The sequence below is a fragment of the Hyla sarda genome, chromosome 7 (assembly GCF_029499605.1).
Source record: "Hyla sarda isolate aHylSar1 chromosome 7, aHylSar1.hap1, whole genome shotgun sequence".
Classification (NCBI taxonomy): Eukaryota; Metazoa; Chordata; class Amphibia; order Anura; family Hylidae; genus Hyla; species Hyla sarda.
Window position 1 is genome coordinate 116,109,299 of NC_079195.1, and position 22,381 is coordinate 116,131,679.

A 22,381-nucleotide genomic window follows, 5' to 3' on the forward strand; every position below is an offset into this window, starting at 1 on the left:
CAAATAAAGTCATTTCCTCCAGGACTAGGGTTACAAGGGTTCTGTGATGGTTGCTCTTTATCTTATCTTACTAAATTTCTCTAACAGAGGGCTCTTGTCTTATAACCTTATATTACAGCACTTTGGATGTGACAAGGAAATTGGTTCACTGAAAGAAGACGATAAGTGTGGGGTTTGTGGGGGTGATAATTCTCATTGTCGAACCGTGAAGGGAACACTAGTCAAATCGCCAAAACAGTCTGGTAAGTAAATTCATTAAGTAATTAGTGTGTTTTTGTTAGGACTTTGTGATGGTATGAGGTACTGATGAGGAATGGAGTAAAGTGTACGAGTCTAAGGATGACAAGTGTGTTACTATTCATGGAGTATTATCATGTTCTGCACAACAAGGACCCAATGCTTCTGGCCCTTCGTGGCTAGTAATTAGGGCTATGTGGCTAGTAGTACATTTGTGCTCGAATTATATTAGGGCTCTGTGGTTGGCACTATAATGTTTATTTTAAAACATGGAAAATAATATGAGAGAGGGGCTGTTGAATTATTTATTCTGCATAGAATGTTCATAGCTTCTACCTGGCTAGATTGTCTAAGATTGCATGAGTTGGCTCTGGAAAGAGGGCAGAATGGTCAGAGCTTTCTCATCAAAAAGTGTCCCATAAAAAGTTTTCTTGATCCTTAGTCATATTCGTTTTAGATTCTTTTGGAAAAGAATCTCTTTCACTATTGCCTTGTAATGTGCTGCTGCTATATGTGATATACTAGAATGCTTAGGATATGGTATCAGTGGATACCATATTCAAAATAATATCCATACGAGTCCTGCTACCCCAAGTCTATACACATTTCATTGACAGCTTTCTGTTTGTACAAAGCATAGGGGTATTTGGGTCAGTGAAGCAGCTGCTCATGAATATCCTTGAATACCAAGTGCATATTTTTTGCAGGACTAGTGTGCTACTCTAAACTGTAGGGAATAAAGTAATATATCCCTGGAATCTGGGTCTTTTTAATTAGTTTACGCTTTCCTTGAAAGGGCAGCATAAATCTGATGATAGATACTTTAAGGCTGGGTTCACACACACAGTATTTTGGCCTATATTTTTAGCCAAAACCTGGAGGAACTGACACAGAGAAAAACTATAATGTGAAGATTTGCACCTTTTTTGGTGTTTTGAACACAATCCTGTTTTTGGCTAAAAATACTGACCAAAATGCTATGTGTGAACAAGCCTTATAGTTGAAACTATACAGAGACTTGTACGTCTCCACAATACATACAGTTAGGTCAACGTTAGTCCAGGCTAAATTATGTTTTTTTTTGTTTGTATTGCAGCCGGTGTTTTAAAAATGTTTGAGATTCCAGCAGGAGCCAGGCACATACAAATAGAAGAGACGGAAGTGTCTTCTAACAATCTTGGTAAGAGGATCCTAAATCAATTGTTTATTTGCAAAAGCCATAGTGTTACAATTCTGAAAGTTATGTTTATGTTTCAGTGTGGAGAGTTTTCAAACACTTTAAAAAAAAAAAAAAAAAACTGTGCTTTTTGAATTCTAAAAGTTAAAGGGTTAGAGTAATGGAACAATTTTGGTTCCCAAAAAGTCTCCAAGCTTTTCCAGCTCACAAGCCACTTTCAAGTGGTTTTGAGCCACACTGGTTTTTATAAGAGGCAAAGGCAATTATAGAGAATGCATTATTAGTTATTGGCCTATTGTTTAAATCAAGTTTTTAATTTAAACATTTTTTTTTTTTTTTTTGATTTGGTGATACTTTCTTCTTATTTTGCAATTTATTATCTTTATTACAAAACAATCCTGAAATCTTGTAGTTTACAGATACCATAACTTTTCAGCAGTGTCTTCACTATCATCAAAGGGAGGATTGCAGTGAAGGGTGAAACCAGTATACAGATAAGATGTGATCAAGCTATTCCCAAAAGGTTATAGTCGTAGCTCGGCTACCCTCACACCCTGCACAATGACTTCTGCACGGGTCACAGAGCATGCCTAGAAATATCTACCATAGAATTGAGTAGGGTCCCCTCCAGGCTATTGTTCCTAAGTCTATGGGGCTTGCTGTAAAGCACATTGCTAAATGCTACTAAAAACCGCTCAGGCAAGATAATTGCCCACAGAATGTACTAAAAAAGTTTAAAATGTTCTGGTTTTTACAACAAAATCAGCTGTTTGCCAGGGGGTGAGAGAAGCAGGATCTATGGCGATCATCCTATTGCTTCAGGGGCCACATTTTCAAAGGGGTGTTATGTTATGAAACCACCCCTTTAAGACAGAATATCCTGGTTTTAATGATCAATTATGAAAAATACAGATAAGTGAAATCAACAATTTTTACTATTAGTAAAAATGCGCACTAGATCAGCTATAAATCATCTGATTTCCTTCCCATAGGCATAGTGTGAAAATATAACATTTCAAAGCGGTGGTATGTTATGAAACCACCCCTTTAAGACAGAATATCCTTGTTTTATTTATCAACTAGCTGAGTACCCGGCGTTGCCCGGTTTTTCCTTCCTCATCCTTGTTGAGGAGGAAAATCAACAGAGGAGGAAGCTTTTGACTTCATATCCAATCCCCATATATTGTTGTCATATCCCAACCCCATATCCCGTCCTCCTACCCCGACCTCCTATCTCAACCTCCTATCCTGTCCTCCTATCCCGACCTCCTATCCCGTCCACCTATCTCCTCCTCCTATCTCCCCCTCATATCCTGACTTCCTAACTCGACCTCCTATCCCACCATCCTATCCCAACCTCCTATCCCATCCTCCTATCCCCTCCTCCTATCTCCACCTCCTATGCCGACCTCCTATCCCGACCTCCTATCTCCACCTCCTATCCCCTCCTCTTATCCCGTCCTCCTAACTCGACCTCCTATTCCGACCTCCTATCTCGACCTCCTATCCCGTCCTCCTATCCCATCCTCCTATCCCGACCTCCTATCCTGTCCTCCTATCCTGTCCTCCTATCTCGACCTCCTATCCCGTTCTCATATCCCGACCTCCTATCTTGACCTCCTATCTCGACCTCATATCCCGACCTCATATCCCGACCTCCTATTCCGACCTCCTATTCTGACCTCCTATCCCGACCTCCTATCTCGACCTCCATTCCCATCCTCCTATCCCGTCCTCCCATCTCGACCTCCTCTCCCGACCTCCTATCCTGACCTCCTATCCCGTCCTCCTATCCCGTCCTCATATCCCGACCTCCCATCCCATTCTCAAATCCCGTCCTCAAATCATGGCCTCCTAACCCGACCTCCTATCCCGACCCATAATATGTGCACCAGGTATTAAAATATCTCCAGCCGTACAGAAGTTATGTGAGAACATACATTTCCCATTGATTTTCATGGGACTTTAAACAAAAACCCCGACACTCACAAATGGGGGTGGTTAAGGGTTAAATTTACTATCCTATATTTTAAGTGGACATATAAGTAACATGTGACCAAGTATTATCGAAATATCTCCAGCCGTTTGGAAGTTATGCAATAACATATATATTGCCTATAGAGTTCTATGGGACTTTAAACATAAACCCCGCCCCTGGCAAATGGGGATGAGTAAGGGTTAAATTACCTATCCTATGTTTGTTGATGACATATAAATGACATGTGTGCCAAGTTTCATGTTAATATCTTTAGCCGTTTTGACGTTTTTGTGGAACATACATACATACATACAAACACACACACACACACACACACATTGAGTTTTATATATATAGATTATGAAAAATACAGATAAGTGAAATCAACAATTTGTACTATTAGTAAAAATGTGCACTAGATCCCATAGGCATCATTGAAAATATAACAGTTTGGCTGCCTGCAGCTACTACTATACGTGAAAAAAATCAGCACAAGGTTGTAGACATAAAAATGAAGCAATCATAGTACTTCAAGTACAGTATTTTATTTTCTGAAAAGGTCACAGTGCTTTATGACCCTCCATTGGTTGTATGGTCTTCCACACCCAGCTGTGCCCTTGCTGGAAATCCGAGAAAAAATTTTGATATGAACAGTACAGTTAACTTCAAAGTGTTGGCGTTAAAGTTAATAATGTTCAAGTGTTTCATTGTGCGGTATTCTTACAGCTATTAAAAACCAAGTGAGTGGAAATTTCATTCTGAATGTTAAAGGCAAAGATAATAAATCAAGGACATTTCTAGAAATGGGTTTGGAGTGGGAATACACTGTTGAAGATGGAAAGAAAACTGTGAAAACCACTGGACCATTGCATGAGCCCATTGGGGTCTTGGTAAGAAGTGTACCTCATTGTAATTATACATGTTCACTACTTTAAGATATTATTTGCTCCCTTTATTACTCCACAAGCTCGTATTTGCTTTTAATACCATGTACACTCACACTGGTAAGAAGACTGGAGCCGATACTTTGTAAATGATAGATATAGCAGGAAGGCTTGTGGGACAGACACATTTTAAACCCTTAAAGACAACACCAGTTTTCATATTTGCTTTTTTTTTTTTTTTTTTTTCTCCTTCACCTTCTATGAGCTGTAAAATTTAAGAGGTTTATGACAGAAAAAGCTTCTGTCACATGTCCGATCAACACCTCCTCAATACAACTGAGGGGGGAGGGAGCAATTGGATTCCATGGCAGCCAAAGGCCTTCTGTGCTGCCCCTTTAGAGATCTGTTAATAGAGTCTGCCTCGAGCAGACTCTACTAGCAGAGCATCAATCTCACTGAGCAATGCTGTACAACAGCATACATTATTCGGTGTAAGCAATCTATGATTGCTTATAAAAGTCCTCTAGAGGGACTTAAAAAGGAGAACTCTAGGATAGGTTTTTAAGCAAATGTAACATTCGGCCCGTCATAAAAACCAAATGTTTACTTACCTCGAGACGTTCCCCCGATGTTTCCGTTGTACCGATGCGGTCCTCAGTGTGCTCCTCTTCTTGGTTCAAACTTCAACACTTCATGCTGCGGCTCAGCAATTGGTGGCCGCAGCAATGCCCCGACTCGGCCAGTGATTGCTGGGCTGCAATCTGATGTATTCCTGGATAGGGGATAAGTTACTTTTTGCTGCAGTACCCCAGGGCTCCCTATGACATAAGTCTGTTCTTGTTCTGAGCATACATCTGTTCTTGTTCTGAACATACATGAAATCATGTCAATTATTATAATGCACTGTTTTGGGTCAGTCTAAAACCGTCAAAATCTTGCCTGGGGACCTCAATTAGGGTTTCAAAGATGGGACAAATAAAATGGGTAAAAGATACAGGCTAAAAAAGTATTGTCATTTTTAGAACATTGCTGCTAAATGCAGTGGTGAAACTGACATTAGCCCTATTTATTATTTACATGCTTTGTATTAAAGCTTCTCTATGCATGTTCTTGAGAATCTATTTACCATGATGATATCTTATTTTCAAGGTTGTACCGCAGGAAGAGGAGCTAAAGAGCAGCTTAACATACAAATACATTATTCATGAAGATCTTTTACCAATGATTGGTAACAATAATGTTCTATTGGAGGAGATGGATTCTTACGAATGGGCACTAAAAAGTTGGTCCCAATGTTCAAAAGCATGTGGTGGAGGTAGGCAAAACGCTCCTCTTATCTTTGTTGGCTAATGCACGCTAAGATAGATATGGTAATTTATGGCTGTAAGAACCTTCAGTCAACAGCAGTTTTACGCACATGGCTGGCATAAACAGGCAAGGGGCCCTATACAGCCTCTACTCTCTAAAGGGTTAAGGTTGGAAAGTCATTGGCTATGTTGGATGAACAAAAAAAAAAGTTATTGACACTGGACAAATGTGCACAGTTACTCAGTTTTCACAAATTCCTGTTCTATCACTGTGGTCACAATGACCAATGAAAAAAAGCTGAATAATCGGTAACCAAAATTCAATCTTATGAATGCTGTAAAAATATTGTAAATCTGATAACTTTATTATTACACCTTATAGGTATCCAGTACACTAAGTATGGATGTCGGAGAAAAAGTGACAACAAAATGGTTCAGCGTACCCTATGTGACAACAACAAAAAGCCCAAGCCTATTAGAAAACGGTGTAACTTGCATGAATGCTCCCAGCCAGGGTATGAACAAGTTAGTAACTTGATCCTAAAAGTATTGTTTTTATTGATATCATCATTAGTGTTGAGTGGCATAGGCCATATTCGAATTCGCGATATTTCGCGAATATATGGACGAATATTCATCATATATTCGCTAAATTCGCATATTCGTGTTTTATTTTTGCATATGCGAAAATTCGCTTATGCAAAAATTAGCATATACTAAAATTCGCATATGCGAAAATTTGCATATGCAAGTTTTCGCATATGCGAAAATTCGCACGCCAGTCTCACACAGTAGTATTAGAGCCTTCTTTACACCACACAAGCTGGAAGCAGAGAGGGATGATCACTGTGATGTGTACTGTTAAAAAAAAACGAATATTCGTAATTGCGAATATATAGTGCTATATACGTGAATATTCACGAGTTCGCAAATATGCGATATTCGCAAATAAATTTCGCATAGCGAATATTCGTGAGCAACACTAATCATCATTTAGCTAATAACATACACTTTGCACAGAAAAAAACAGTTGTCAAGGAGATTTTTCATACCCATAAGAGTGGTTCCAATAATCACAGCTATAGATCAACAAATGAAAACATTTCTAGCTCATTATACGATAGTAAGTGAGATCAGTACAGTAGGTCAGAGCAGGGCTGAACTGGGACTAAAACGCAGCCCTGGCATTACTAGCGTAATACTACAGCAAACCAGTGCTTGCTTAAAGGGATTCTTTATTCCAGGATTTTTGGTTCTTTGCATGTGAGAGAGGGGCAGCAAAGTTATTCTAGCTACTAATATACTCCACTTATCAGTGTTTGGTGGCTGGTATCAAATTTCTTTGCAGCAGCACTCTTGGTCAAAAAATGGAGGCTCTTAGCGCACTTTTTGATCAAAATGTGTCCCCCCATCCACCGCACGGAGGTCGCCTCTTGTCAGATGGGTCCCTAACATGCTTGATCCACTCACCTCTGCTGGGCATGACATGCAGGGTCCACTATCAATTTAAAAACCTCCTGTGAAACAGGCAGGGGTGCACGGCTACAGAGGGTGCCATTCCCCCTAAATTGCACAGCAAAAACACAAAAAAGAAAAATAACCAGCACAACTACCTAATACATGAGTGCATGCTGCTGTGGCAAATACAAAGTATACAAAAAAGAATGTTGCAGCAGCACTCTTGGTCAAAAAATGGAGGCTCTTAGCGCACTTTTTGATCAAAACATCTCCCCCACCTCCACATGGTGGATGGGGGACACGTTTTGATCAAAAAGTGCGCTAAGAGCCTCCATTTTTTGACCAAGAGTTCTGCTGCAACATTCATTTTTGTATACTTTGTATTTGCCACAGCAGCGTACACCCGTGCATTAGGTAGTTGTGCTGGTTATTTTTCTTTTTTGTGTTTTGCTATGAAATTTCTTTGTCTTTCTTTTCTCTGTGCAGCACCCGACATTCTGAACATTATGTTCATAGCGCTTGGAGTGGGCGGCAGTGGTCGTAACGTCACACCTGCCCCTCCATTCATGTCTATGGGAGGGGGCATGGATAAGATGTCTAGGGCGGAGTATCCCTTTAAGGACTAATAAAATGTTTATCTATGAAGTTTATTAGTTAGGTGTACTTTCATGTAAATTTATTTTTTTTGCAATGAATATATATTTTACAGTAGTATATTATACTTTAAATTATACTTTAGATCTTTGTCATTTTACCTAGTAACATTTTTAGTAAAAATTCCTGGACAAGCTAACTCTTTACTTTCTTTTATTTTATTTTATTTGTGACTTGTGTGAAATACTCATGTACATGCAGATTTTAATGGTCAGCTTTATTTAGGTTACCTCATTGCATCTGGTTATCATCATGGCTTTCTAAAGGCCCATACAGAAAAGATATTAGACTCACTGACATCTTGTTTCCATCTTGCTAAACCGACCAAATTATTCACAGGCTGAATAGGTCTAAATGTAGAATGATGCATTGCACATGTATTTATGCACTGTATCGCTGTTTGTAACCATGTAACAGACTGCATAATGTGGTCATAGAACTGTATTCCAAAATCTTAATCAAGTTACAAAAACAAATATTTATCTTACTTTCCATGTAGATGGGTAGAAAATGAATGGGGATCTTGCAGCAAAACCTGTGGCAAGTTGGGTGTCCAAACAAGGGTAGTCCAATGTATCCAGCACCTGCAAAATGGCACCAATCGCACTGTCCATACAAAATACTGTACTGCTGAACGCCCAGAACCAAGGAGGCCATGCAACCGAATACCATGTCCTGCACAATGGAGAACAGGAGCCTGGTCACAGGTTAGTGACTTTACAATTCTTTGGTCATTGAGAAAGTATATTAACTGAGCAAATAAAGAATTAAAGAACAGCATGTACATTTTTATTTTCTTGCAGGAGTTTATCCAGGCTGAATTGTGTAAACAAAATACAATACATAGTGTACAGTTACAAGAAAAAGTATGTGAACCCTTTGGAATTATACGGATTTCTGCTCAAATTGGTCATAAAATGTGATCTGATTTTCATCTAAGTCACAACAATAGACAATCACAGTCTGCTTAAACTAATGACACTTAAATGTTACCATGTTTTTATTGAACACACCATGTAAACATTCACAGTGCAGGTGGAAAAAGTATGTGCAGAAATCCATATAATATATAACTTATATATAATTATATATATATATATATAATTTCAAAGGGTTCACATACTGTATGTGAAGATAAGTAACAGAAAGCCACACTCACCACTGATGCCAGTCACACTTTATTTAGAACATGTTCGGCAGGTACAAAGGTCTCAGATGCGGGCGCGCTCCGAGCGTTGGCTAGACAAAGTGTGCTTGTCACACGAAACGGACACTGTCCCATGGATGCGCCCCCGCATCTGAGACCTTTGTACCTGCCAAACATGTTCTAAATAAAGTGAGACTGACATCAGTGGTGAGTTCGACTTTCTGTTACTTATCTTCACATAGACTGCGTTATAGATCAACTATTTAGTGCTCCGCACCACCACACCTGGAAACACAGTGCCGGCATCCACTCACGCATACATGTGAAAAAGGATTTGTGCATTCGATTTGAATTGCCAGACACCTGTTGTCTTTTTGTGCTAAAATACAATACATGACTATACATCACTCAGTTTTAATAGTAAAACCAACTGCCTAATATTGTGTATGCTCCCCTCATGGTCTGACTTGTCAAGGCATAGACTCTGCAAGACCTCTACAGGTGCCCTGTGGTATCTTGTACCAAGACATTAGCAGCAGATGCTTTAGGCCAGTGTTCTCCAAATTGTGGACCTCCCAGATGTTGCAAAACTACAACTCCCATCATGCCCAGACAGCCAACAGCTGTCAAAAACGTACTTGTCGCAGTGATGGTGTCCTATTACTATACCAGGCTGGTATTCAATAAGCTCTTTAGAATGCCCCATTCTTTCACAAATGTTTGTAAAGGCAGAGTGCATTTGTAGGTGCCTCATTCACCTGTGGTTAAAGGACTGGATAAAACATCTGATTTCAGTTATTAAGAGATGCGCCCAGATACATTTGTGCATGTAGTATATGGTTTTATACATTATGTGACTATAGGGATTCATGTATGTTTCATACATCTCCCCTACTATAGTACTAAGGATGAACTGTGGGTTGCATACTCAATGACAATTTTACATAGATTCTAAACTCATCATAAAACAATACGCACAAGCCCTTCTTTAACTGTACAATCATTGATAGATTTGGAAATAAATGACCTGTTAGTACATAGAAACAAACTCACGAAGAAAGAGAAGGACTCCAGCTCAGCTCAGGAAGATACGGCTTTATTCACATCTACGAGGCAACAGGGAGGAAGTGACGCGTTTTGGCCAGGTCGTCACCTGGCCGAAACGCGTCACTTCCTCTCTGTTACCTGTTGCCTCGTAGATGTGAATAAAGCCGTATCTTCCTGAGCTGAGCTGGAGTCCTTCTCTTTCTTCGTGATTTATCCGGGTGAGGTCCACACCCACTCCGTGGCCAGCATCCAGACCAGGGATTGAGCCGGGATACCTGCTTTCTGTTTGCTATAGAAACAAACTGTATTTTACTGTAGATTGCAATGTTCAAGAGAATATATTCTTCCTTATGTAATTATAGGACACTTTGCTATTTACTTGCTGTTAAAATTATCAACCTTTATATGTTTTTAATGAGATTGAAAAATAGGCACTAGGTGGCTCTGTTCTGTTCCCTGCTGCAAGTCAAACAGATAGTTTGGTCTCCTCCCGGCCTGGCAGGAGACCAAACTCAGGAAGTGCGTGCAGGGCATGGCGAAGCACAGCTCTTACAGGCTTCAGTGAGGTTGCCCCCTCTGGGGAACGCCCACTTTCTCCTGCCGGGAGCTCACACAATGTGAGCAAGGGGAAAAGTATGATACAGAGCTTTTTAAAAGCTCGAAAATGTTAAGGGCAGAAGAGGTGTTAGGAGTAGTTAGGAAATATAATCTGAGTTAGTTTAGAAAATATGGTTTGATGACAGGTACTCTTTAAAGTGGCTGTTCTACTAAAGAGTGGAGAAAACCCCCTAACTGTCTTCATTTCTATCTGTAAGACAGCTACAGATGTGTAATTTCCTCTCTGACGTCAAAGCTTCTTTACTACATGTAAGTGTATGGAAGTAAATATTTACTTCAAAACAATCCTGGCAAAAACAAAGTGAACATGCAGCATGTGCTGTTCAACATGTGCTTTCATTTATATATATTTATTGTACTTATTTATGAGACTCAAGGGAGGTTGTGGTGCATCTGTTGTCTATTGGTAAGAAACCAGTGACTTGGAAGCTTCTTTACATCCTGCATCCTCTGAAGGAAATCTCTTCACTTCCAAAAGCTGTGCTCTATCTTGACTGATGTCATCTCATTGGCTTTCACAGTGCTCATCAACTTGCGGTGAGGGCATCCAGCAGCGCCAAGTAGTGTGCAAAGCAAGTGATAATGTTATCGGTCAGTGTGATGGCGAAAGGCCTGAAACAATCCAAGTCTGCAAGATGGCACCCTGCCCAGGTACAGTAATGTGATGCAGCAATACTATTTAGCTCGCCCACTGGTTGAACTTGTTCAGCTTTTAATGTCTTGAAAAGTGGGTGTGATAGGGAATGTAAGTGAAGGTTGTGAAAACCCCAGTGAAATAGTACAGTGTCAGATGCTCAATAATTGATCCTAAACATATCGTATTTATCGGCGTATAACACACACCCCCATTTTAACAGGGAAATTTAAGTAAAAAAAATAAAATGTAAAATAAATGACTGGGACTAAATGCCACATCATCCCCCCAACTTCGTTTTCTTCTGCACCTCAGTTTGGTCCTGTCCCCTCCAGTGCACATCATTCCTTCCCTTTTATCAGTCCCTGTGCCACATTTACCCCTCTCATCGCCACCCCCCATGTCTCATCATTTCCCCCTGTCATAGACCACCACTAACCATACAGACATTAAGCATTTAGTGCCTCCCCCACCATCATTTCCCCCTGTCTCATCATCCCCCACCCTGTCTCATCATGCCCCCCATCATTTCCCCCTGTCTCATCATGTCCCCCATCATTATCCCTCACACCCTGTCTCATCATGTCCCCATCATTTCCCCCTCATCATCCCCCACCCTGTCTCATTACCCCCCCTCATCATTTCCCCCTGTCTCATGCCCCCATCATTCCCCCCCCCCTCATCATTTACCGTCGCATCATCCCCCCAGTGGTCTTCAACCTGCGGACCTCCAACTGCTGTCCGGGCATGCTGGGAGTTGTAGTTTTGCAGCATCCTGAGGTCCACAGATTGAAGACCACTCTTCCCCTTTCCTTACCTGTCTGCACTTCGGCAGGTCAGGTCAGGCGGGGTGGGGGGGGCTTGCGGGCTGCGGTCAGTGAAGCTGATGAGTGGCTTGCCGGCTTCTTTACGCGCCATCACGGATCTCACTTTTCGGCGGTGACTACAGGAAATGAAAAGTGAGATCCGTGATGCCGCGCAGAGAAGCCGGCAGAGGAAGTCACTCATCGGCTTCACTGACCGCAGTCCACAAGACCCCCCCCCCCCCCCCCCCCGTCTGACCTGCCGAAGCGCAGACAGGTAAGGAAAATAAATCTATAAAAAGCAGGGATAAGGGGGAATGATGAGGGAGGGGGGAGGTAGGGAAAAGGGGACTGAAAAGTGAAACTCACTTGTTTTCTCCCGCACGATCCACAGGAACTGGTGTGGTGGATAGTGCGGGAGACGCTGATTAAAAGGTAGGACAGATCCAGACAAGGTAGGGCTCAGCGTCTCCCGCACTATCCACCACACCAGTACCTGTGGATAGTGCGGGAGAAAACAAGTGACAGAGCGGGGAGGAGACGCCGCTGGTCACTGATTTAAAGTGGCCACGGCCGTACTGTTAATACTTAACAAGCAGCCGCTGCTGCGGCCGCTTTAAATCAGTGACCAGAAGACTTATCGGCGTATAACACGCAGGCAGACTTTTGCCTTAAATTTAAGTTTTAAAAGTGTGTGTTATATACCGATAAATATACATATAGCATATTTATCAAAGAAACAGTGATCTAATAGTTGGAAGTTGCACATACAAAAGGGGTAAAGGAGTTATGGAGGATTCTTTCAGAACTAAAATTTGGCCTGTATTTACAAATGATGTTGACAGGTGCAAAAAAGGGCCCCCACTTAGTATGTCTCACTATACCCCCCCCCCCCCCCATGCGTTATGTTCACATACAGTATACTATAGGTAGGTTTTAAGGTAAGAGTAGGCTGCAGAACAGCAAATTATGCACAGTAAAAAATCTGTCTTCCTTTTCCGGAAAGAAAACCTATTGCTATATAGCATTTTTTTGCGCTGTAATATTAATCAAAGTGGTTTAGTACAGGAAGATACAATAAACTTTTCCAGAAACATACAATAGACAAACATGTATAATAGATATTAGCTGCTCGTTTATCATCTTTTCTTTTATAAATGGCTGAATTTAGATTTTTTTTGGCTATTTTATATATTTATATTATTTGTCAGCACATGCACCCAAGAGTCAACTTGCACCTTGTGAATAGTAGCCACCTCTAATTTTGGAGTTAAACTTGGTTCACACGGGCACTGCATCCTACATTTATATGGAGCAGTAACAGATCTATTTTCAAGCAACTGACAAAATCATTAATATAAAGGGAATCTGTCAGCTATATTTGCTGTTAAGAGCTACAGACACCATTGGATAACTGTTAGAGTATAAAAGCAAATGTTACCTTTCCTGGAGCTGATGGTGGTTGCTAAACTTATAAATCTCCTTTTTATTTGTCAGCCAAGTGTTACAGCCTGGCATGTCTCCTCACTGGTCCTTACCCTCTCTTATTGATGTACAGGGCTCTATGTACATCAGTCAAAAAGGGTCTGGAAATTAGGGATAAGTTCGGAGGCATTCCAGGCTGTGGCACTTGAGAAGCTTGACTCTGCCTCCTTGACACTTGGCTGAGAAGTTAAAAGGAGATTTCTTACAGGTATCCCATGGTGTCTGCAGTTCTTAGCAGCAAATACAGCTGACAGATTCCATTTATGCAGCATATCTGGTATTTTAGTATGGTTGGTGACTAGAAAGGCATAAAGATTATATTAGTCTTATCATCAAATATAAAAGAACCCATAAAGGGGTTGTCTGAGATAAATAACTACCTTTCTAAAATAACAAAATACACTGTACTCGCCTTTTTTCTGCTTTCTGGCTCCAGCAACATCACTCAGGTCCTCCCATCTACCTTTTTACTTCCCCTGGATGACACTCCCCCCCTGTTTTTCTGACGCTGTCAGTAAAATCGGCCGTGTGTTCAGTATGTCATTAGAAGAGTAAGGCTATGTTCACACGGCTATGTTCTGCTGCACTGTGCACATGGCGGAATTTCCTCAGCAGATTTTTCTCTCATAGAAATCCCAATTCCAGAGTGTGCAGAAAGAATAGACATGTCATGTTCTGCCGGCACTCCCCTGTCAGTGGAATGTCCAAATGGAGATTTTCCATGCAGACATTCGCCCGTCTGAACATAGCCTAAGGAGAGCACATCATCCACAGAAGTGAACAAAGGCAGCAGGGAGTGCTCAAGCAGCATCACTGGACTCAGAAAGCAGTACACAAATTAATATAGTGTATTTAGTTATTTTAGAACCTTAGCAGACTCTAATTTTTTTTTTCATTTATATTGGACCACACTTTTAATTCAAAATAAACAAAGTTTATGCAGACTCTTGGTCACAAGTAATTGTAACCCCTTCTTGCTACAACAACTTTTTGCCATTTTTGTCAACTTTAAAATATTCTGTCTACATAGTTATGAGGTCTTGTTTTTTTGTGATGAGCAGAGATGAGTGAACTTTTTAAAAATTCGATTTGGCCGATTCGCTGACTTTCCAGAAAAAACATTTTTGGGTCGAATTTATTTGCGGCGAATCTGTATTAAAAATGGCTATTTCTGGCCTACAGAGAGCCTCAATAGGGGTGTAGAACAGTTTGTTTTGTCCTAACACGCATAGGGAGTGTACTGGGTTAGTGAAATAATACTGTTATTCAGTATGACATGCAGATTACAGGCATTGCTATTAGAATCACTGCGGCAGAGCATCAATGTGGCAGCAGGGATACCATATGGTATCAAAATTGAAGAGGATAAAGAGATTTTGTAATGTAATTTTTATTTTATTTAATTAGAATTTATTTACATTTTTTGAGTACCCATTCTGGTGAATCCGGTCCTGCGCCAATTGAGATACCACCTGTTCCAGCCCCTGCCTCTCAGCGCTCCCCTGACTATGAAAGTGCGAATCATTTAATCAGTTATGGTTCATTGTTATTGCTTCAAGCTGTTATATTGGATTCTTGTGATAATTCCACAGGATGTATATGACGTCGACGACCATAGGGCCTCAATCTTGAAAAGATTGCATCGATTTTTTTATTTTATTTTAATTTAAGATTCATATCAGATTCCAAAGTTTAATGTTCCGGTGTTTACTTTGAACTAATACTGTATGACTTTCCATATGTAGTTGATCACTCATACGTAGTAGATCGGTTACTGTATGACTACAAAACCCAATCTAACAAGTAGTCACATGGCGGCACAATGACAGAGCCTAAAGGTGGCAGCAGCATGAGGAGAACATAATCTGGCAGAATGACACAGCCTGGAATTGGAATTTAAGGTAATGTCCCAGGCCCAGCAGCGTTACTAAACCATAAAGTTGATGAATGACACAGCCTGGAGCAGGCGGCAGCATGAGCAGACTCTAGGGCTTCACAATCCCTAAGATTAAAAGATGAATTTTAAAATTGAAATTGAAGAATTAGGTTAGCTAGTACTACCATAAAATATTTGTAGGTAATGTCCCAGGCCCAACAGCATCAGTAAACCATATATTGGCTGAATGACACAGCCTGGAGGCGGCAAAAGCATGAGGAGACCATATAGTGTCGGAATGGTGCAGCCTGGAAGTGGCTGAAGCATGAGGAGACAATATAGTTTCTGAATGGCACAGCCTGAAGTTGGTTGAAGCATGAGGAGACATATAGTGTCTGAATGGTACAGCCTGGAGGTGGCTGAGGCATGAGGAGACCATATAGTGTCTGAATGGCACAGCCTGGAGTTGGCAGAAGCATGAGGAGACCATTGAAATTTAAGATTTAGAAATTTAAAATTTTGACTTTGAAATTTAGGATTTTGAAATTGAAATTTTTGCTAACACTCCCAAGTTTTAGTGTTCCGGGCCCCGGCATGGGGGTGCAAAGGACCAAATTTATCAAGGAGTCACATGTCACATGGTGGCACAATGACAGAGCCTGGAGGTGGCATCAGTAGGAGGAGACCATATAGTGGCTGAATGACTGCCTGGAGTTTGTGGCAGCATGAAGAGACCATATAGTGTCTGATTGGCACAGCCTGGAGTTGGCAGAAGCATGAGGAAACAATTGAAATTTAAAGGTGTATTCCAGGATTTTTTTTATTTGACTATGCTACAGGGGCTGTAAAGTTAGTGTAGTTCATAATATAGTGTCTGAACCTGTGTGTGATGGTTTTTCTTATTATGTGATTTTTCACCCCAATATTTATTTTTAACAGCATACAAAATGACTGTTGTCAGATTTTTCCCAGGTTGCAATGCGGCTGAGACCTGACTCGCTAGTCAGCTGATGACAGGGAGCCTGTCCGCTTCAATCGGTGGAGCGATCGCTTGGTGGGAGAGAGATCAATCTGCAACTAATGCAACAGCTGTAGGCACCCTGATTGAAAACACAGGTCTTTTGAGTGGATGCAGCTCATTTAAGTTTCAATGGTGGGGTGGTTGATGTGTGGGAGGGAGGAAAATGGAATTCTGGGATTTGTAGTCAAAAGAAGAAAACTCATAAAGGATATACCAGTTCACAAAAAGATAGCCACAGTGTTATGGTAATCTCACAACATAGCCATTTAGCCCCAAGAAAAGCACAGATCCTTCCTAAGCATGTCTATTACTGTCTGGCAGGTACATACTATTATCACCTTATGGTGGATAACCCGTTTAAGATTTTGAAATTGAAATGTAAGATTTTGAAATTGAAATTTTAGCTAACACTCCCAAGTTTTAGTGTCCTGGGCCCCGGCGTGTGGGTACAAAGGACCAAATCTAAGAAGGAGTAATATGTCACATGGCGGTACAATGACAGAGCCAGGAGGTGGCATCATAGTTACATAGTTACATAGTTAGTAGGGTCGAAAAAAGACATATGTCCATCAAGTTCAACCAGGGAATTAAGGGGTAGGGGTGTGGCGCGATATTGGGGAAGGGATGAGATTTTATATTTCTTCATAAGCATTAATCTTATTTTGTTCCAGGAATGTATCTAATCCTGTTTTAAAGTTGTTAATTGTTCCTGCTGTGACCAGTTCCTGAGGTAGACCGTTCCATAAATTCACAGTCCTCACGGTAAAGAAGGCGTGTCGCCCCTTGAGACTAAACTTTTTCTTCTCCAGACGGAGGGAGTGCCCCCTCGTCCTTTGGGGGGGTTTAACCTGGAACAGTTTTTCTCCATATTTTTTGTATGGGCCATTAATATACTTATATACGTTTATCATATCCCCCCTTAAACGTCTCTTCTCAAGACTAAACAATTGTAACTCCTTTAATCGCTCCTCATAGCTAAGATGTTCCATGCCCCATATTAGTTTAGTCGCGCGTCTCTGCACCCTTTCCAACTCCGCAGTGTCCCTTTTATGGACAGGTGCCCAAAACTGAACAGCATATTCCAGGTAAGGCCGTACCAATGATTTATAAAGGGGGAGTATTATGTCCCTGTCCCTTGAGTCCATGCCTCTTTTGATACATGACAATATCCTGCCGGCTTTGGAAGCAGCAGCCTGACATTGCATGCTATTCTGTAGTCTGTGATCTACAAGTACACCCAGATCCTTCTCTACCAGTGACTCTGCCAGTTTAATCCCCCCTAAGACATACGATGCATGCAGGTTATTAGTACCCAGATGCATAACTTTACATTTATCCACATTGAACCTCATTTGCCAAGTGGATGCCCAGACACTTAGTCTATCCAAGTCATCTTGTAACTTATGCACATCCTCTATAGACTGTACTGTGCTACAAAGCTTGGTGTCATCTGCAAAGATAGAAACAGAGCTGTTAATACCATCCTCTATATCATTGATAAATAAATTAAACAACAGCGGGCCCAGTACTGAACCTTGGGGTACACCACTAATAACCAGGGACCAATCAGAGTACGAATCATTGACCACCACTCTCTGGGTACGATCCATGAGCCAGTGTTCAATCCAGTTACAAACTAAAATTTCCAAACCCAAAGACCTTAACTTACCTGTCAGACGTCTATGAGGGACAGTATCAAATGCTTTAGCAAAATCCAGAAACACAATATCCACAGCCATTCCTCTGTCAAGGCTTCTACTCACCTCTTCATAAAAGCAAATTAGATTGGTTTGACAACTTCTATCCTTAGTAAACCCATGCTGGCTATCACTTATAATACAATTATCCCCTATGTATTCCTGTATGTAATCCCTTATAAGTCCTTCAAACAATTTACCCACAATGCACGTTAAACTTACCGGTCTATAGTTTCCTGGGGAAGACCTAGAGCCCTTTTTGAAGATTGGCACCACATTCGCCTTGCGCCAGTCCCTTGGCACAATACCAGACACCAGAGAATCTCTAAATATCATGAACAGGGGTACAGATATTACTGAACTTACCTCTCTAAGAACTCTTGGGTGTAGTCCATCCGGTCCTGGGGATTTGCTTACATTTATATCACTTAACTTACCTTGTACCATCTCTACATTAAGCCAGTTCAGTACATTACATGATGTGTTACCAGCACTGACCTGGCCAATGTCAGCTCCTTCTTCCATAGTGTATACAGAACTAAAGAACCCATTCAGTAGCTCCGCCTTCTCTTGATCGCCTGTGACAACCTCCCCATTATCATTATTAAGGGGTCCTACATGCTCTGTCCTTGGTTTTTTTGCATTTATATATCTAAAAAAATATTTAGGATTAGTTTTGCTTTCTTTGGCCACCTGTCTCTCATTTTGAATTTTTGCTGTTTTTATTACATTTTTACAGATTTTATTAAGCTCCTTGTACTGTTTAAATGTTATAGCTGACCCATCAGATTTGTATTTTTTGAAGGCTATTTTTTTGTTGTTTATTGCTCTTTTAACATCATGTGTCAGCCATGTAGGATTTAGTTTTAATCGTTTATATTTGTTCCCCTTTGGTATATATTTAGCTGTATAGTTATTTAGAGTTGATTTAAAGATGTCCCATTTACCTTCTGTATCAGTATTTGACAACACCTCCCCCCAGTCTATGTCCTGTAGTGCAGCCCTCAGCCCAGGGAAATTTGCCTTTTTAAAGTTATATGTTTTTGCCTTCCCCGCCTGTTTTTGTTTTCTACATTTTAAGTCAAAAGTAACTATATTGTGGTCGCTATTACCAAGGTTTTCCCGCACAGTTACATTACCAACCAGCTCTACGTTGTTGGAAATGATCAGATCCAACAAGGCATCACTTCTTGTTGGGTCCTCCACAAACTGGCCCATAAAATTATCCTGCAATAAATTTAGGAATTGTCGCCCCTTTGTAGTTTTAGCCAACCCCGGACCCCAATCTATATCTGGATAGTTAAAATCTCCCATTATTATCACTGTACCTGCCCGGGCGGCCCTCTCTATTTGTTTATGAAGCCGAACTTCTATCTCTTCAGTGATATTAGGGGGTCTGTAGATTACACCAAATACTATTTTTTCAGTATTTCCCTGCTTTTGTAATTCTACCCACAATGATTCCACATCCTCAGAATCATCACACACTATGGCATCATTCACACTGACTTTCATACCACTTCTTACATACAGACAGACTCCACCACCTTTTCTGTTCATTCTTTCCTTGCGAAACAATGTAAACCCCTGCAGATTGACAGCCCAGTCATGCGAGGAGTCCAGCCATGTCTCAGTGACCCCAACTATATCAATATGTTCCTCCAGTATCAAGGCCTCAAGCTCCCCCATTTTATTTGCTAGGCTTCTGGCATTTGTGAACATACACTTTACATTTCCATCCTTTATGTTATTGGGGTTAATGGGATTCAAGGGTGTAAGTTTTATTTTCCTATGAAGCTTATTCCTATTAACTATTCTAACCCCTCCCTCCGCTCCCCCCCAAGGTACATTTATAATTCCCACCTCTCTATCTACACTATCTTCCCCCTCTTTGCTGTAGGTTCCCTCCCCCCAAGTCCCTAGTTTAAACACTCCTCCACCCTTCTAGCCATCTTCTCCCCAAGCAAAGCTGCACCCTCCCCATTGAGGTGCAGCCCGTCCCTACGGTAGAGCCGCAGCTGGGGACGCCCGCAATCATGCACGCGGCACCCCGTTTGTAATCAGTGCCCGGAGAGTGATAGGTATCACGCCCCCTCCAGTAGGCTTGCATTGAGGGGCGGAGTGTGACGTCACACGGGGGCGGGGGCGTGACATCACATGCCTTCGGCTCTGCAGCCAAGCGTAATCAGACCCGGAGCGAACACACTCCGGGCACTGATTACAAACGGGGTGCCAGCTGCGGGACTCCCGCGATCAGGCATCTTATCCCCTATCCTTTGGATAGGGGATAAGATGTGTAAGCACCGGAGTACCCCTTTATAGCATTGCTTTTATTTTATTAGACTCTTAGCTTTTTTAATTTTATATTGATTACATTTTGTTGGGGGCTTGTTTTTTACCATTTCGTACCATTTTGCGGTACATTGGACTTTTTTGATGATTTTTATTTCCATTGTGTGATGAGAGGAGATGACCCAAACACAGCACTTAATTTTTTTTCTTTTTCTTTGTTTTTTTTATAGCTTTCATTGTGCCAAGAAGTTTTTTTGCAGCAATACCAACAATATTTATTTTTATGTTTATGTTCTTTTTATATGGTAAAAGGAAGTTTTTACTTTCAATTTTTTCTTTACTTTTAATATTTTTAAAACTTTTTGTCTTTATTTTCTTAACCCAGTTGGGTACATGATCACAAGGTGACGTGATCGCTAGTACAATACATTGCTTTATCAATGTACATATTTTACATACGTACATAAAATATTGGGGTGTGCCAAAAGTGTTGGGGTGGGGTTGATTCCTCCTTTAAGCCAAAAAAGATAGATAGATAGATAGATAGATCTGAATTATTTGGTGCACAGGACACATTTGCCAAACTGGTAGTATCAATGACATGGGGGCTGGCATAACAGTAAGATGTGTCCTAACACATAGGGGGAGTAACCCATAGTAACAAATCTTCTTTCATTTTTCACAAGCCTTTTAAAAAAATGAAACAAGTGATCTGATTGGTTGCTATGGGCAACTCAGCAACTTTTCCTCTAGACGGTTTTTGATAAATCTCCCCCATGTAGTTTAGAAATAGCTTAACCACATTCAACATTCTGCTTAGTAAACATTGATGCTAAATAATTCAATTGATATCTGAAGGACTCTATTAAAGGGGTAATCCGGTTTTATACATCTTATCCCCAATCCAAAGGATAGGGGATAGGATGTATGATCGCAGGGGTCCCGCCGATCTCTGTGCAGCCCCCGGCATTCTGTGCTGGGCGCTGCCTCGGTGACAGGGATTTGATGTCACAGCCCCTCCCTTAGACATGAATGGAGGGGGTGTGGTGTGACGTCACATCCCCGTCTCGGAGGCAGTGCCAGGCACAGAATGCCGTGGGCTGCACCGAGATCGAAGGTAACCCCAGCAGCGGAAACCCTGCGATCATACATCTTATCCCCTATCCTTTGCATAGGGGATAAGATGTATAAAGCCAGAATAACCCTTTAACCCTTTAAGGACTCAGGGTTTTTTCATTTTTTTTCTTTAGATTTTTCCTCCTCACCTTCTAAAAATCATAACACTTTCCATTTTCTACCTACAGACCTATATGAGGGCTTCATCTTGCCTTTATTGTAGATTCACAAATTCATAAGATGAGACACAGGTACATGAAAACTTCTGATGCCTTTCACGCAGTATTGCTCTTAGTCATAGAATGATTTCATTTAAATAAAACTTGTTAAAATACATGCAACAGCCAGTCACATGACTGGATTAAAAAAGGTAGCTTAAAAACAGATTCTGGATCCATTCACCAAAACATTGGATCATACATTTCTTAGTGTTGATTATGTACCAAATGCACACTTATTCTCCTGAATGGACACATTCATGTTGATACTGAACCAAAAGAAAAATTGGAAAAACATCCTGTTGAAATCTTCGAATAAATTTACAATAGATTTTTAGTACAATGTAATAATATCCAACCTTTGATTAAGTCTCTGTGGGTGAACTGTTTTAAGTGCAAACATCCAAAATGTTTCCCACAAGGGACTCTTCCCACCACCTTTAAGACCTATAGTGGCGGGAATAGGGTCCCTTGTGGAAAGATTAGGGGAGTGGGTAGATTTTTATTTACAGCCACTAACTAAAGTCACTCCTATGTACATTTGGGACACAAGCCATACAATTGCTATGTTAGAACATTAACAATGGGAAGACTGTTTCGCGTTCCGTTGCACAGATGTGTCTGAGTGCCCAGGGAGTGGCTGCATATCTCTGGATCTTGGTATATGAAGGCTTGTTTTATGCACTACCAATTTTACATTGTAATGACATCAGTCATTCACCACAAAATCTA

The 22,381-nt window shown here is 40.9% G+C and overlaps 1 protein-coding gene across 3 annotated transcripts in view; it reads left to right on the forward strand.

Moving 5' to 3' along the window:
- The window catches only part of ADAMTS14 (ADAM metallopeptidase with thrombospondin type 1 motif 14), a 167,488-nt gene that overhangs the window by 139,014 nt on the left and 6,093 nt on the right, over nt 1–22,381 (forward strand). For all 3 annotated transcript variants that reach the window (XM_056530496.1, XM_056530497.1, XM_056530498.1), the window contains exons 14-20: nt 119–242; nt 1,334–1,417; nt 4,119–4,282; nt 5,426–5,591; nt 5,966–6,098; nt 8,195–8,402; nt 11,029–11,158. In XM_056530496.1, the coding sequence (XP_056386471.1) occupies nt 119–242; nt 1,334–1,417; nt 4,119–4,282; nt 5,426–5,591; nt 5,966–6,098; nt 8,195–8,402; nt 11,029–11,158 (1,009 nt within the window). The remainder of the gene's footprint in view (nt 1–118; nt 243–1,333; nt 1,418–4,118; nt 4,283–5,425; nt 5,592–5,965; nt 6,099–8,194; nt 8,403–11,028; nt 11,159–22,381) is intronic.